The sequence below is a fragment of the Dama dama genome, chromosome 24 (assembly GCF_033118175.1).
Source record: "Dama dama isolate Ldn47 chromosome 24, ASM3311817v1, whole genome shotgun sequence".
In the NCBI taxonomy this organism is placed as follows: Eukaryota; Metazoa; Chordata; class Mammalia; order Artiodactyla; family Cervidae; genus Dama; species Dama dama.
The window spans coordinates 64,239,102-64,252,226 of record NC_083704.1 but is presented as its reverse complement, the minus strand read 5'-3'; the positions used below and the strand labels follow the sequence as shown (position 1 = coordinate 64,252,226).

At 70.8% G+C, this 13,125-nt stretch overlaps 1 protein-coding gene across 1 annotated transcript in view; it reads left to right on the top strand.

Annotated features, from left to right (window-relative positions):
* PLXNA1 (plexin A1) overlaps window positions 1–13,125 on the top strand; it is a 45,617-nt gene that overhangs the window by 3,917 nt on the left and 28,575 nt on the right. Inside the window, exons 2-6 of the mRNA XM_061129046.1 lie at window positions 982–2,227; window positions 3,451–3,633; window positions 11,860–12,000; window positions 12,646–12,746; window positions 12,943–13,066. Coding sequence (XP_060985029.1) covers window positions 998–2,227; window positions 3,451–3,633; window positions 11,860–12,000; window positions 12,646–12,746; window positions 12,943–13,066 — 1,779 coding nt within the window. The 5' untranslated portion in view covers window positions 982–997. The remainder of the gene's footprint in view (window positions 1–981; window positions 2,228–3,450; window positions 3,634–11,859; window positions 12,001–12,645; window positions 12,747–12,942; window positions 13,067–13,125) is intronic.

Sequence of the window (13,125 nt, the reverse complement as noted above, 5' to 3'; positions counted from 1 at the left end):
GTGTCTGGGGACAGCTCGGGCCGCAGACTACAGGGGTGACAGACAGCTGGAGAGCTCGTGGGTGCTGCCCTCAGCCCACAGATCCAGGGACAGCTGAGGCGGGACCCTGAGCGGGCACCCCGGCCTGCTCGCTGTCACCCGGGAGAGGAGCCTCTTGGTCACCGCTGCACAGACGGGGAGACCCCGGCCGGCGACCCGGTCAACCACGTGGCTGCGGGCCCCAGAGGCTACACGTAACCTGGAGTGTGGCTGCCAGCTGCCGGGCTATGGGGAGATGAGATTGCGAGGAAACAGGACTGGGGCAGGGTCCGGGGGCCTCCCGCCCGGGGTAGGGACAGCCATTGGCTGGGGGTGGGAGGTGCCTGCTGCCCCGCTGCAGGGGGACGTCTCAGAGAGGGGGCGGGGCCGGGGTCTCAGAGTGCAGGCCTGGGGGCGGGGCCTCAGAGAGCAGGGTTGGGGGCGGGGCCGGGGTGGGGGGCGGGGCCGGGCCAGGGTCTCTGAGATCTGGGCTGGGGGCGTGGCCAGGGCGTGAGGCCCCAGCGTGGCGACGAGGAGACCCGCCTTCTGCAGGGGCCACAGGAGTGTCCTCAACTACCTGCAAGTAGCACCGTCCAGCCCGCAAGGCCCTCGGGCAGAGAGGCAGTCACCACCGTGGGAGCTTGGAACCGGGAGCCTTCCTCCCCGGGGGGCATGGGCAGGCTCAGGTCTTGTTGCCCACCTCCTGGTCCTGGGTCCCACTCTTCTCCCCTGGCCACTCCCGGGCAGCGGTGGAGCTCTCGTGGCCCGCGCTGCCTGCTGGGGTGTGGGGCTCAGTATAGCTGCTCCCAGGACTCCAGGCGGGGAGGGGCTCTCCCTTGCCCCTCTGGCATCTCCCAGAGGGTTAGGCTGCGCCGCATCCCACGAGTGGGACATCCCGGCGGAGAATGGGCACTGGAGCTCGGTGATGGCGAAGGTGACAAGCCCTGTCCCTCCTCCCCGCAGGGCTGAGGCTCCCGTGATGCGCGGCCCCGCAGGACCCGAGCGCCTCGGCCCGAGGCCCCGGCGCGTCATGCTGCTGCCACGTCTGAGCCCGCGGGCTCCGCCGCTGCTGCTGATCCTGCTGCTGCTGCTGCTGTGGGGCGCGCCCCGGGCGGGCGGGGGTCCACAGCCCCCTTTCCGCACCTTCACTGCCAGCGACTGGGCGCTGACCCACCTCGTGGTCCACGAGCAGACGGGGGAGGTGTACGTGGGCGCCGTGAACCGCATCTACAAGCTGTCGGGGAACCTGACGCTGCTGCGGGTGCACGTGACGGGCCCAGTGGAAGACAACGAGAAGTGCTACCCGCCGCCCAGCGTGCAGTCCTGCCCGCACGGCCTAGGCAGCACCGACAACGTCAATAAGCTGCTGCTGCTGGACCAGCCCGCCAACCGCCTGCTGGCCTGCGGCAGCGCGTCACAGGGCATCTGCCAGTTCCTGCGCCTGGACGACCTCTTCAAGCTGGGCGAGCCGCACCACCGCAAGGAACACTACCTGTCGGGCGTGCGCGAGGCGGGCAGCATGGCCGGCGTGCTGATCGCCGGGCCGCCCGGCCAGGCGCAGGCCAAGCTCTTCGTGGGCACACCCATCGACGGCAAGTCCGAGTACTTCCCCACGCTGTCCAGCCGCCGGCTCATGGCCAACGAGGAGGACGCAGAGATGTTTGGCTTCGTGTACCAGGATGAGTTTGTGTCCTCGCAGCTCAAGATCCCCTCAGACACGCTGTCCAAGTTCCCGGCCTTCGACATCTACTACGTGTACAGTTTCCGCAGTGAGCACTTCGTGTACTACCTCACGCTGCAGCTGGACACGCAGCTGACCTCGCCTGACGCGGCCGGCGAGCACTTCTTCACGTCGAAGATCGTGCGGCTGTGCGTGGACGACCCCAAGTTCTACTCCTATGTCGAGTTCCCCATCGGCTGCGAGCAGGCGGGCGTGGAGTACCGCCTGGTGCAGGACGCCTACCTGAGCCGGCCGGGCCGGGCCCTGGCACACCAGCTGGGCCTGGCCGAGGACGAGGACGTGCTGTTCACCGTGTTCGCGCAGGGCCAGAAGAACCGCGTGAAGCCGCCGCGGGAGTCCGTGCTGTGCCTCTTCACGCTCAGGGCCATCAAAGAGAAGATCAAGGCGCGCATCCAGTCCTGCTACCGCGGCGAGGGCAAGCTCTCGCTGCCCTGGCTGCTCAACAAGGAGCTGGGCTGCATCAACTCGGTGAGCACCCCAGCCCGGAGGCTGGGGACACGCCTGTCTCCCAGGCCGGCGCTGCGGCCGTCCTGCCCCTGAGAAAACAGGGTGACGTGACCGTGTCCGTGTGCCCTCGTGGCCGTGGCGGAGCCCCGCCCTCGTGCCTGGCACTGTTCTGGGCGCTGGCTGGCGGCGTCTTGTCTCTGTTTCACAGACGAGGTCGCTGAGATGTGGGGTGACGCCCAGGGTACGTGTCCAGTAAGGGGCGAGCTGGGGCCAGACCAGGGTCAGGTGGGCAGTGGGCACCGTCTCCTCTCAGGGTCCCATCTACAGGCTCTGCTCTCTGCGGCCTTGGTGCCTGGCTGTGCACTTCACCTGGGGGGGTGGGAAATTGGGGGCCCGCTCAATGCCCATCTGCTGGCTGCTGTCTGTCCTGTCTCTAGGCCCTGATGGGGCCAGCCTGAGGCCAGCTGCTTTTTGAGGAGTGTCTGTTGCCCGCCCCCAGAAAGGACGGTCTTCCACGGGAGACCCCAGACTTGTAGGGGGTGAGGGCTTGTTCAGAGGACCTCAGCGCCTCCACTGCTCGGGACTTGCTGGTGGCCCCGGGAAAGCCTGGCCCCTCTCTGGCCTCGGGTCTTCCCGTCGGGTCTCCTTGGTGCAGCTGGAGAAGCCTGGCGGGCGCCTTGCTGAGGTCCTTGTGAGCTCTATGTGCACCCCCTTCTTGGGCACGGCCCCCATTGCCCCTCCCATCCGTCCTGGGCCCTCCCACCTCAGCCCCCCAGCCAGGATCCTGGACCCCGCCCCGCCCCCGCCTCCCGCAAACCTCAGCCCGGCCTGGAGCCGCCTGACCCCGCCCCCCCCGCCCGCCCTGCCCTCCCCGTAGCTCCGGAACCTGCTCAATCGATTGCTTCCTTCCCCCGCAGACGCAGACGCCTCCTCTCAGCCTGCCCCTCCCTCTGCCTTATAGGTGTCGCCCCTTGCCCTGTCCTGAGTGGGCCACCCCAGCTCCCCACGTGCCCCCCGCCGCAGCGGGCGCGGCCGCTCCCTGTGCCCCTGTGGTGGGGCGTGGGGCCTGTGCCTGGGGGGCGTCAGAGGTGCCCTCCGGCCGGGGCTCCTGCTGCTCAAGCAGCTCCCAGGGCCTCGGTTTCCCCACGACCAATGGTAGCTGTGCCGGCCGCCCCCCGCCCGGCACGGCCGCAGCGCCTCCCCGCAGGACGGCCTGGGCCTCACCCGCTCACCTCCCCCTCCAGCCCCTGCAGATTGACGACGACTTCTGCGGGCAGGACTTCAACCAGCCCCTGGGCGGCACGGTCACCATCGAGGGGACGCCCCTGTTCGTGGACAAGGACGACGGCCTGACCGCCGTGGCCGCCTACGACTACCGGGGCCGCACGGTGGTGTTCGTGGGCACGCGCAGCGGCCGCATCCGCAAGGTCAGCGCGGGGTCAGCGCCCGGGCGCCAGCACCTATTCCGTGTGTCCTGGTGGGGAGGGGGCCCAGCGTCCGTCCAGGGGTCAGAGCTGGGGGCGCCAGCGCCTGCTCCGCATGTCCTGAGGGGAGGGGGGTCCCAAGGACCCTCGTCTCCCCGTGCTCCCTGGGCGCCCCTGCGTCCAGCGCGTGTCGAGGTCCTGGCTGGGCATCAGGGCCTGGGGGTGGGTCAGGCCTGTGGCAGCTTAGGGCTGACAGGGCCCGTCGGCCTGCAGGCCTGCCCACCCACGGAGGTGACCTCGGAGGAGGCCGCGGGGGCGGGGCTGGCCGGGCGGCCCCCCCTCCCCTCCCCTCCCGCCGATCGGGTGTCGCGGAGGCAGCACTCTGCCCGGAGACACAGGGCCAAGGGCAGGGTGAGGCTGGCGGCCCGCCCGCCGCTGGCTGCAGGGAGCCTGTTGGGGTGCCCCACCGAAGGGGCAGCTCACGGGCCGGCAGGGGCAGGGGCGGGGTCGGGGCAGGGGCAGGAAGGGACCTCCCTTGTTTCTAGGTTCTGTATTTGGTTCCAGGCTGGGCGGGGCGGGCGTCCTGGGGGTCAGCACTGGCTGGCTGGGTGGGTAGGGGCCTGCCCGGGCCAGAGGGTGGGGGTGCCTGGAGCCCTGAGGGTCGGTGCAGGGGCGTGGCCGGTGGATGAAATAACAGCTGGCGGAGGCTGCCTGCTGACCCAGCTCGGCCTGCGGGCGCCGGGTGGGGGCTGGGCCCTGACTCTGCTTGCTCAGCCCCGGTGCCCGGCCGAGGGGGCGGGCAGGCCCCTGGTCCCTGCCACGCGCGGTGCCCGCTGGCTCTCCAGCCTCTGGGCAGGGCCCGCCCCCAGCACCCGCTTCTCCACCCGTGGAAGGAGCCGTGGGCTCTGGGCCCTGGGAGCCGTGCCGAGGGTACCCCGTGCTGGGTGCTGCGGGGTCCTGCCCGTGGCAGTGCGGGGGTGGCAGGCCCGCCCCGTGACCCCCTGTCCTGGCCCAACCTGGGGGGTGGGGCCTCCAGCAGGGCTCTGCCCGCTGCCCCGGAGCTGGGGGGGCAGCGGAGAGGGCCCGCAGACCCCAGGGGGCGCCCTGGGGAGCCGTGTCTGCTCCCTGCCATGGGAGCCCATCCGGGGTGGGGCTGTGGGAGAAGCTGCAAGGATGCTTTCCTGCAGAGCCCTTGAGCCCATTGCCCAGCAGAAGGCTGGCATCTGGGGCTGGGGGGACCCCTCCTGGAGGCGGCTGAGCTGGTGGGCAGCTGGCCAGGCAGCGACTTCGCCCACAGGCCACCCCGTGAGGCTGGGAGGATGGGTTGGTCCAGTCCTGCCTCCCTCTGCTGTGTACCAGCCTCACCCACTGCCCCCATCCCCCTGAGGGAACCTGAGGCCCCGAGGTGGCTCTCAGAGCAGCTCTCAGCGTGGCTGGGCCCCGTGAGCAGGTCCTGTGTTGGGAGCGAGGAGGTGATCGTTGAGGCCCCCCGTCCGCCCCCGGCCCCCCCCCCACTGCCTCCTGGGGCCTGTCGCCTGCTGCGGCCCGGCTGGCCTCGCGTTCTGCGCAGGGCAGACAGCGGCCTTTCTGGGAGTGCGGGGGCCGGGCGCGCCCGGGGCTGCGAGTTGGGCTGGTCGGGGGTCTGATGTGGAGGCATGACCCCTGCGTGCCCCGCGTGGACGGGTGCACACCTTCAGGGGGCCTCTCTCTCGGCCTGACCGCTCGCCCCGCCCGGGGACTGGGGCCACCTGGGTGCAGGGGAAGGGGCTTCTCGTCCCCACACTGGGCCCAGCCTTCCGTCCCAGCGCCCGCAAGCTCCTTGACCTGCAGTTCCCACCTGAGGCCTCCGGCCTCCACCCCCTCGAGGGGCTCTGCTCCTGGCCAGTGCCCGCCTCTCGCTGGCCTGGCCTTCGGTGGCAAATTCCTAATTCCCGCCCCAGACCAGTCCCTCCCGCGTCATCCCGACCCGGCCTGGGGGTGGCAGTGGCTGTGGTCCAGGGCCCGACAGCCAGCGGCACCGCTCCCCACAGGCTCCCAGCTCCCTCCTCTGAGCCTGGGAGGGCCGGGCCTGGGGATTCAGTGCAGGCCTGGCCCCCCCATCTCCCCGCGTTCTCGGAGTCTGGGCCTGGGCACCCCCCCCACCCCCCGCCTCTGCGCGGCCTGCTGCGCTGAGACGGACCCGCCCCGTCCTCCCCACAGCTGGTCCTTCCTGGGCTTTAAACAGCGACTCGGGGAGCTCTGGGGACACGGCTGGCTCCCGGCCACCTCTGAACGGCGCTGTGTAAAATTGCAGCCGATTAACTGAAGAGCTGCCAAGCGGAGCTGCCGTGGGCTAGCTGGGGTGCCCCTGGGTCCCCGCCCTCCCCGAGCCCCGCCTGCACCTGCCCCCCCTGCCCCCTCCTGCTCATCCTCTGGGCACCCTTGGGAATCCTCGAGTCGGCCCGGGTGCCCAAGGCAGGTGGGGGGCCTCTGGCCCTGGACTCCTGCCAGGGGTGCCCCCCGCCCTCCCCAGCCTGCGGTGTGGGCCTGGGGGGACACCTGTCCTCCCGGGGCTGTGGGGCCAGGGCCGGGCAGGGACACGGCCGAGCCCTGCCGCGGGGGTCCTGCAGGGCGGAGGGACCACTGCTGTGTCCCCGGCAGCCCTGGTTGCTGCCCCGCGCCCCCACGGGGCTCCCACTGTGGGCTGCTCAGGGTCTGGGCTGTGGGGACGGGGCCGCTCCTTCCTCTTTTGGGGCCTCATCTCCAGAAGCTGCTCTTGGAAAGCTGGGTGGCTGTGGGGGGCCCTGCCTCCTGCGTGGGCCGGCAACCCCTCCCTGGGGCCCCTGTGCAGGCCTCTCGGCCTTGTGCTGACGGTCCCTGAGCATCCGTGGGACCCGCCCTCCTCACAGCCAGGCCTCTGCAGGACGGGGTGCGGGAGGTGTTCTGGCAGCGGGAACGGGGCTCTCAGGTCAGAGGGGCCCTCGCCGTGAGGGAGGGGCTGGGCACGTTCTGTGCACGGCGGACAGATCTCTGGGCATCCTGTGGTGGACAGCGGAGACTGCAAAGGTCTGGCCTGGGGCGCCCAGTGGTTCTGGGAAGTATGGTCACCGCGTCAGCTGCTGTTGCAGGGGGGGTGAAGCAAGGGGGTGGGCGCGGGGCTTGCGGCAAGGATATCTGGCCAGGTGGTCACCGCTGCCTGCCCTGGCGTCCCTGGCCGTGGCCCCTGCCTGTGAGAGGAGGCCCAGCAACTTCTGCGGCCCCTGTCCCAGCTCTGTGCAGCCTCCATAGCCGTGGGCAGACTCCGCAGGCAGCTGTCCTCTCCTCCCTGGCAGGGCTCAGCCTCGGGGTCCCCCCTCCAAGCACCACCCCCCATCAGGAGCTGTGAAGTTCTTATTCTCAGGCCGGGGAGCAGGTTGTCTGTGGCCAGATGAGGAGACCGAGGGTCAGGGAGGACCACTGCTTCTGTTGGTTGGTCTGTGTGCTGAGAATCGAGGACAGGAAACGTGAGATTTCTGGGACCCCGGCTCTTGCCTCACCAGGTGTGTCTGGCCCAATTACAGCCATCAGGCCTGCAAGTCATGTTTTAGTTATCTAATTACTGCCAAGAGGAAATCACTAATTGCTTTTTCAGTATCAAATTCCTTCTGGCCTTCCTGAGAATGGACCCCCAGCCAGAGCAGGGGGTGCAGAGGTGGCATGTGACGGATGGGAAGGGTCCAGGAGCGGGCCTGTCGGGGGCCTCAGGCCTGACCAGCAGGGAGGTGGGGGGGCAGGGGCCGCTGTCCCCTGGGGGCAGGGAGCAGGCTGGGCTCCTGTGTCTACTGCAGCCAGCCCTGCAGCCAGCTCCCCTGTCCTCTGCCTGGAGACCAGGAGGGCTCAGTCAGGGCGCTGCCGCTTCACAGCAAGGAATTGGGCTCTGTCTTGGGTTGGGCGGGACAGGGCACTTTCCCCTCCTGAGAGGGCCAAGCCGGGCAGCCCCCTGCCTCCGGGCGGCAAGGGCGCGTGCCGGCCTTGGCAAGCAGCCTGCATGGCCCAGACGTCTTCCCCGGGGCCCCCGCCCGCCCTTGGCCCGGAGAATGGACCCTTTGTTGGCTCTGGGCTGGACGGACAGCTGACCTGGCCGGGCCGTCAGCTGCCTGCCCGCAGCCGTTGGCCAGGGCCTCATGGCGAGGGGTGTGGGGGCAGTGGCTGGAGCGGCCCCGGGCTGGGGTCCCTGTGCAGGACCCGCGTGTGCTGTGCCCTGGGCTCCGGGGTCCTGTCGGCCGGGAGGTTGGGGCGGGGCCAGCCCGTGTGGCCGTCTCCCCGGAGCTCCGCAGGCCTGCTGCCCCAGCGGGTGGCCCTCGGGTGGCAGCTGGAGGCAGGGGTGTGTGTGTCCTGCCGTCCCGCCAGCCGGCTGGCCCCATGCCTGCCCCGCACGCCCCTTCTCCCTGGAATGCTCCACTGGCAGCCGGCCACCCCCTCCCCTGCCTTGCCCCAGGTGCAGCCGGCAGTCCCGGCTCCCGGCTTCTCAGGCAGGTCTGGGGACACGGGGCTCCCCTTCCGTGGGCTCAGGGCCTGCCTGGCAACCCTAAAGTCAACCCTGGTGGCTTGCAGGGGCCCTAGGACTGGCAGCCGGCGGGCTGGGCCCCTGCTGAGCCTTACCACAGCGTGGGGGCACCTGCCTCCCTGACCCCCCGCCCCGGTGCCCTGTGCCCTCCAGAAACGGGGGAGCCTCACGTGCGTAAGGGCCAGAGGCTGCCCTGTGCCGGCAGGTGGGTGGCGGATGGCGCCTGGCGGGTGGACAGCTGGACAGGCACGCTCCGGCCGCAGCTGTTGGCAGCCACCTGTTGGAGTCGGTCAGCCCGCGGCTGCGGGCCTGGGGGCAGCGGCATTCCGGAACCTGGCTGGCCACGCCCCCCCGACAGCGTGTGCCCCCCCAGTGTGGCCTTCCCTGCAGTGTCTTCCCTGTCCCCTGGGGTGGGCGCCCCCAGGCTGCACCCACAGCCCGGTGCTCTCTGCCCTGAGCAGGGAGGGTCAGAGTGTCTGCAGGGAGAGCCTGGGGCCCAGCACGGGCCCAGTTCAACACTCTCCCGAGGGGCCCCTGCCCAGGTCCGGGATGTGGGCAGTCAGGCCAGGACCGGGCAGGCGTCCCCGGGGTCCTGGGGTGGGCGGGGCACCTGCAAAGGGCTCAATGTGGGCCACCTGCGTCCCCGGCGCCCTGCCCTGCCCTCCGGCTGGCCGGTCCCCACCGCCTGGCCGTGGTCCAGCCTGGGCCTGTCGGCCTGGCTGGCTGGCTCTGGGGGTTTGCTGTGGGGCCTCCTCACCCAGGCGCCGCCTGCTGGGTCGTTTAGTTCCAGTGACTGTGGGGCGGGGGGAGGTGCCCGTGCCCCCTGCACTGGGGGTAGGGAGTGGGGGGACCCTGAGGGAGTGGGGGGACGCTGAGGGGGCAGGGGGGACGCTGAGGAGGTGGGGATGACTCTGAGGGGCGGGGGTGGTACCCTGAGGGGGTGGGGGGAGACGCTGAGGGGCGGGGGTGGGTACCCTGAGGGGGTGGGGATGACTCTGAGGGGCGGGGGTGGTACCCTGAGGGGGTGGGGGGGGACGCTGAGGGGCGGGGGGATGCTGAGGAGGTGGGGATGACTCTGAGGGGCGGGGGTGGTACCCTGAGGGGGTGGGGGGGGACGCTGAGGGGCGGGGGGATGCTGAGGAGGTGGGGATGACTCTGAGGGGCGGGGGTGGTACCCTGAGGGGGTGGGGGGGGACGCTGAGGGGCGGGGGGATGCTGAGGAGGTGGGGATGACTCTGAGGGGCGGGCGTGGTACCCTGAGGGGGTGGGGATGACTCTGAGGGGCGGGGGTGGTACCCTGAGGGGGTGGGGGGGGACGCTGAGGGGCGGGGGGATGCTGAGGAGGTGGGGATGACTCTGAGGGGCGGGGGTGGTACCCTGAGGGGGTGGGGGGGGACGCTGAGGGGCGGGGGGATGCTGAGGAGGTGGGGATGACTCTGAGGGGCGGGCGTGGTACCCTGAGGGGGTGGGGATGACTCTGAGGGGCGGGGGTGGTACCCTGAGGGGGTGGGGGGGGACGCTGAGGGGCGGGGGGATGCTGAGGGGGTGGGGATGACTCTGAGGGGCGGGGGTGGTACCCTGAGGGGGTGGGGGGAGACGCTGAGGGGCGGGGGGATGCTGAGGGGGTGGGGATGACTCTGAGGGGCGGGGGTGGTACCCTGAGTTGGTGGGGGGGGACGCTGAGGGGCGGGGGGATGCTGAGGAGGTGGGGATGACTCTGAGGGGCGGGCGTGGTACCCTGAGGGGGTGGGGATGACTCTGAGGGGCGGGGGTGGTACCCTGAGGGGGTGGGGGGGGACGCTGAGGGGCGGGGGGATGCTGAGGAGGTGGGGATGACTCTGAGGGGCGGGGGTGGTACCCTGAGGGGGTGGGGGGGGACGCTGAGGGGCGGGGGGATGCTGAGGAGGTGGGGATGACTCTGAGGGGCGGGCGTGGTACCCTGAGGGGGTGGGGATGACTCTGAGGGGCGGGGGTGGTACCCTGAGGGGGTGGGGGGGGACGCTGAGGGGCGGGGGGATGCTGAGGGGGTGGGGATGACTCTGAGGGGCGGGGGTGGTACCCTGAGGGGGTGGGGGGAGACGCTGAGGGGCGGGGGGATGCTGAGGGGGTGGGGATGACTCTGAGGGGCGGGGGTGGTACCCTGAGTTGGTGGGGGGGGACGCTGAGGGGCGGGGGGATGCTGAGGAGGTGGGGATGACTCTGAGGGGCGGGGGTGGTACCCTGAGTTGGTGGGGGGGGACGCTGAGGGGCGGGGGGATGCTGAGGAGGTGGGGATGACTCTGAGGGGCGGGGGTGGTACCCTGAGTTGGTGGGGGGGGACGCTGAGGGGCGGGGGGATGCTGAGGAGGTGGGGATGACTCTGAGGGGCGGGGGTGGTACCCTGAGGGGGTGGGGATGACTCTGAGGGGCGGGGGTGGGTACCCTGAGGGGGTGGGGATGACTCTGAGGGGCGGGGGTGGTACCCTGAGGGGGTGGGGATGACTCTGAGGGGCGGGGGTGGTACCCTGAGGGGGTGGGGATGACTCTGAGGGGCGGGGGTGGTACCCTGAGGGGGTGGGGGGACGCTGGGAAGGGGCACCAAGGCAGAGCCTGCATAGTTAGGGCGTGTCTGAGCCAGGCTGGGGCAGGGGGTGGACTCCTGGCCTCCTCAGCCTGGGGCTGACTTGGGGGTCCCCTCCAGGCCCAACCTGGGGGACAGAGGCTGGTCTGCTGTGGCCTCCCCGGCCCCCCCAGGCTGTTTGGGCAGCTCTAGGCCCAGTCCGGCCCCCCCCACCCCCCCACCGCCCAGCTGGACTCGCCTCTTCCGGGTCTGGTTTGACTTAAGCCCGCCTGCCTGGCGGGGCGGCAGCTGAGCGGATGTGGGGGGGCCGTGGGCCCTCAGGAATGCGGCACCCCCACCCCGTCCCTCCCTCCCTTCCCCCTGCCCTATGGCCTCCGCCCGGGGACACCCGCCCCCGTGGGAGCTGGCCTGAGCCAGGGGCGTCTGCTAGCCAGTCAGGCCCTCCCCGCCGCACCCTGCAAGTGAGGGGCAGGGAGCGGGGCTTCCGGGGCGCGGTGGAGGTGGGCCTGGGGCCCCACGCGGCCTGGGGGGAGCCTCCAACCTCGAGCCAGCCCCATGGGCTGGACTGAGCCGGCAGGACGCTGCCCCACGGGTCCCTTCTCTGGAAAGCCCCCTGGGTCTCGCCGTTAATTAAATACATTTGTTTGGTAAAAGCAGCTAAAAATACTTGCAGCGTCTGGAGCTGCAGGGAAGAGCTGGCTGATCAGCGCCCGGCTCGTCCGGGGTTAGACTACCTTTCAGCACTGGTGCCATGCCTGCCCTCCTGCCTTCCAGCGGGGGTGCCCCCCTCGGAGTAGCCCCTCACTCAGCCTCCCGCCCGCGGGGGGGTTGCCCTCTATCTGCGTCCCATGTGCCTCTGCCCCTCTGCACAAATAGCCCTTTCTCTGTCCCGCTGCCCCCGCCTGAGCTGTGGCCGAGACGGGGGCGGGTGTTGGGCAGTGATTGTCCTGTCCCTGGGGACCCCCACACCTGGGCTGTGGTCCGAGTCGCTTGATGAAGTTGGGCTGGGCGCAGTGGTCCTGCCAGGTTCCTCTGGGTGGGGCTGGGGCAGGAAGACTCCCCCGACACACACACACACACACACACACACACACACACACACACACACACACACACACACACAGCGTGGGTCTCGTTCCCACAGATCCTGGTGGACCTCTCGAACCCCGGCGGCCGGCCGGCGCTGGCCTATGAGAGTGTGGTAGCCCAGGAGGGCAGCCCCATCCTGCGTGACCTGGTACTCAGCCCTGACCGCCGGTACCTGTATGCCATGACAGAGAAGCAGGTGGGCGTCCCGGGAGCTGGGGGGCTCACCAGCCTGCCGGAACCCCTCCCTGACCGACGGGGCACCCCTGGGGACAAACGCCTGATGGATGCCTCCAGGCCGGGGGGCTGTGTTGGATGGGGAGCGTCCGGGGCCCCAGGCCCCTGGTCCTGGCCTGGCCAGCTCCTCCAGGCCACGTGCTTGCTGTGCTGCTTCTGCCCAGCCTGCCTGGAGCCCACTGCTGCCCTCTGCCCAGCCTGCTGACCCCTGGCAGCGGGAGCGGCAGGTGAGGCCAGGCCTCCGTCCCTCCTGGCTGCTGCCTCCTCCTTTGCCCCCCAGCCCTGGCCCTGGCCGTCGGGTGACTTAGTCACTCCGCCTTGGGAGCCGCCAAGGTTGGGGTGAGCACCCGCCCACCTCCTGGCTGAGGACTGGGGCCCGTGGCTCCCTTGGGAATGTCGGGGCACAGCAGGGCAGGAGGGACTGTCTGACTCCCGGGATGGACAGAGCCGTCTCCCGGGCCCGCTGCTGTCTGCAGAGAGGCAGGTCTGTGTGGCCTGACTCGGGCGGGACCGGGGTGACCCTCGAGGGGACCAGGCGGAAGAAGGGCCCGAGACGAGGGCTCCTGGGGCCCCGGGGCGGGGACTGACGTCCAGGCTCCTCTGCCAGGTGACACGGGTGCCTGTGGAGAGCTGCGTGCAGTACACGTCGTGTGAGCTGTGCCTGGGGTCCCGGGACCCCCACTGTGGCTGGTGTGTCCTGCATAGCATGTGAGTCTGGCCCAGGTGGCCTAGCCGAGAGTCTGGAGGCCCCGGCCTAGTGCTAGCTCCCCTGGGTCCAGTTGGGGGCGGTGGGCGTCCCGTGAGCTGCCGAGTGACGGAGGCCCAGCGGCCCTGGTCAGGATGGGGTGTGGGGTGGCCTGGGGCTCCTCTGGCCTCCCGCCCGAGCCCACGCCCCTGCCCACAGTTGCTCCCGCCAGGATGCCTGCGAACGGGCCACAGAGCCCCAGCGCTTCGCCGCGGACCTGCTGCAGTGCGTGCAGCTGAGCGTGCAGCCTCGCAACGTGTCTGTGACCACGTCTGAGGTCCCGGTGAGTGCCCGCGGGTGGCTGGGGCCCAGGGCGGAGCGAGGCCCAGGGTGGGCAGGCGT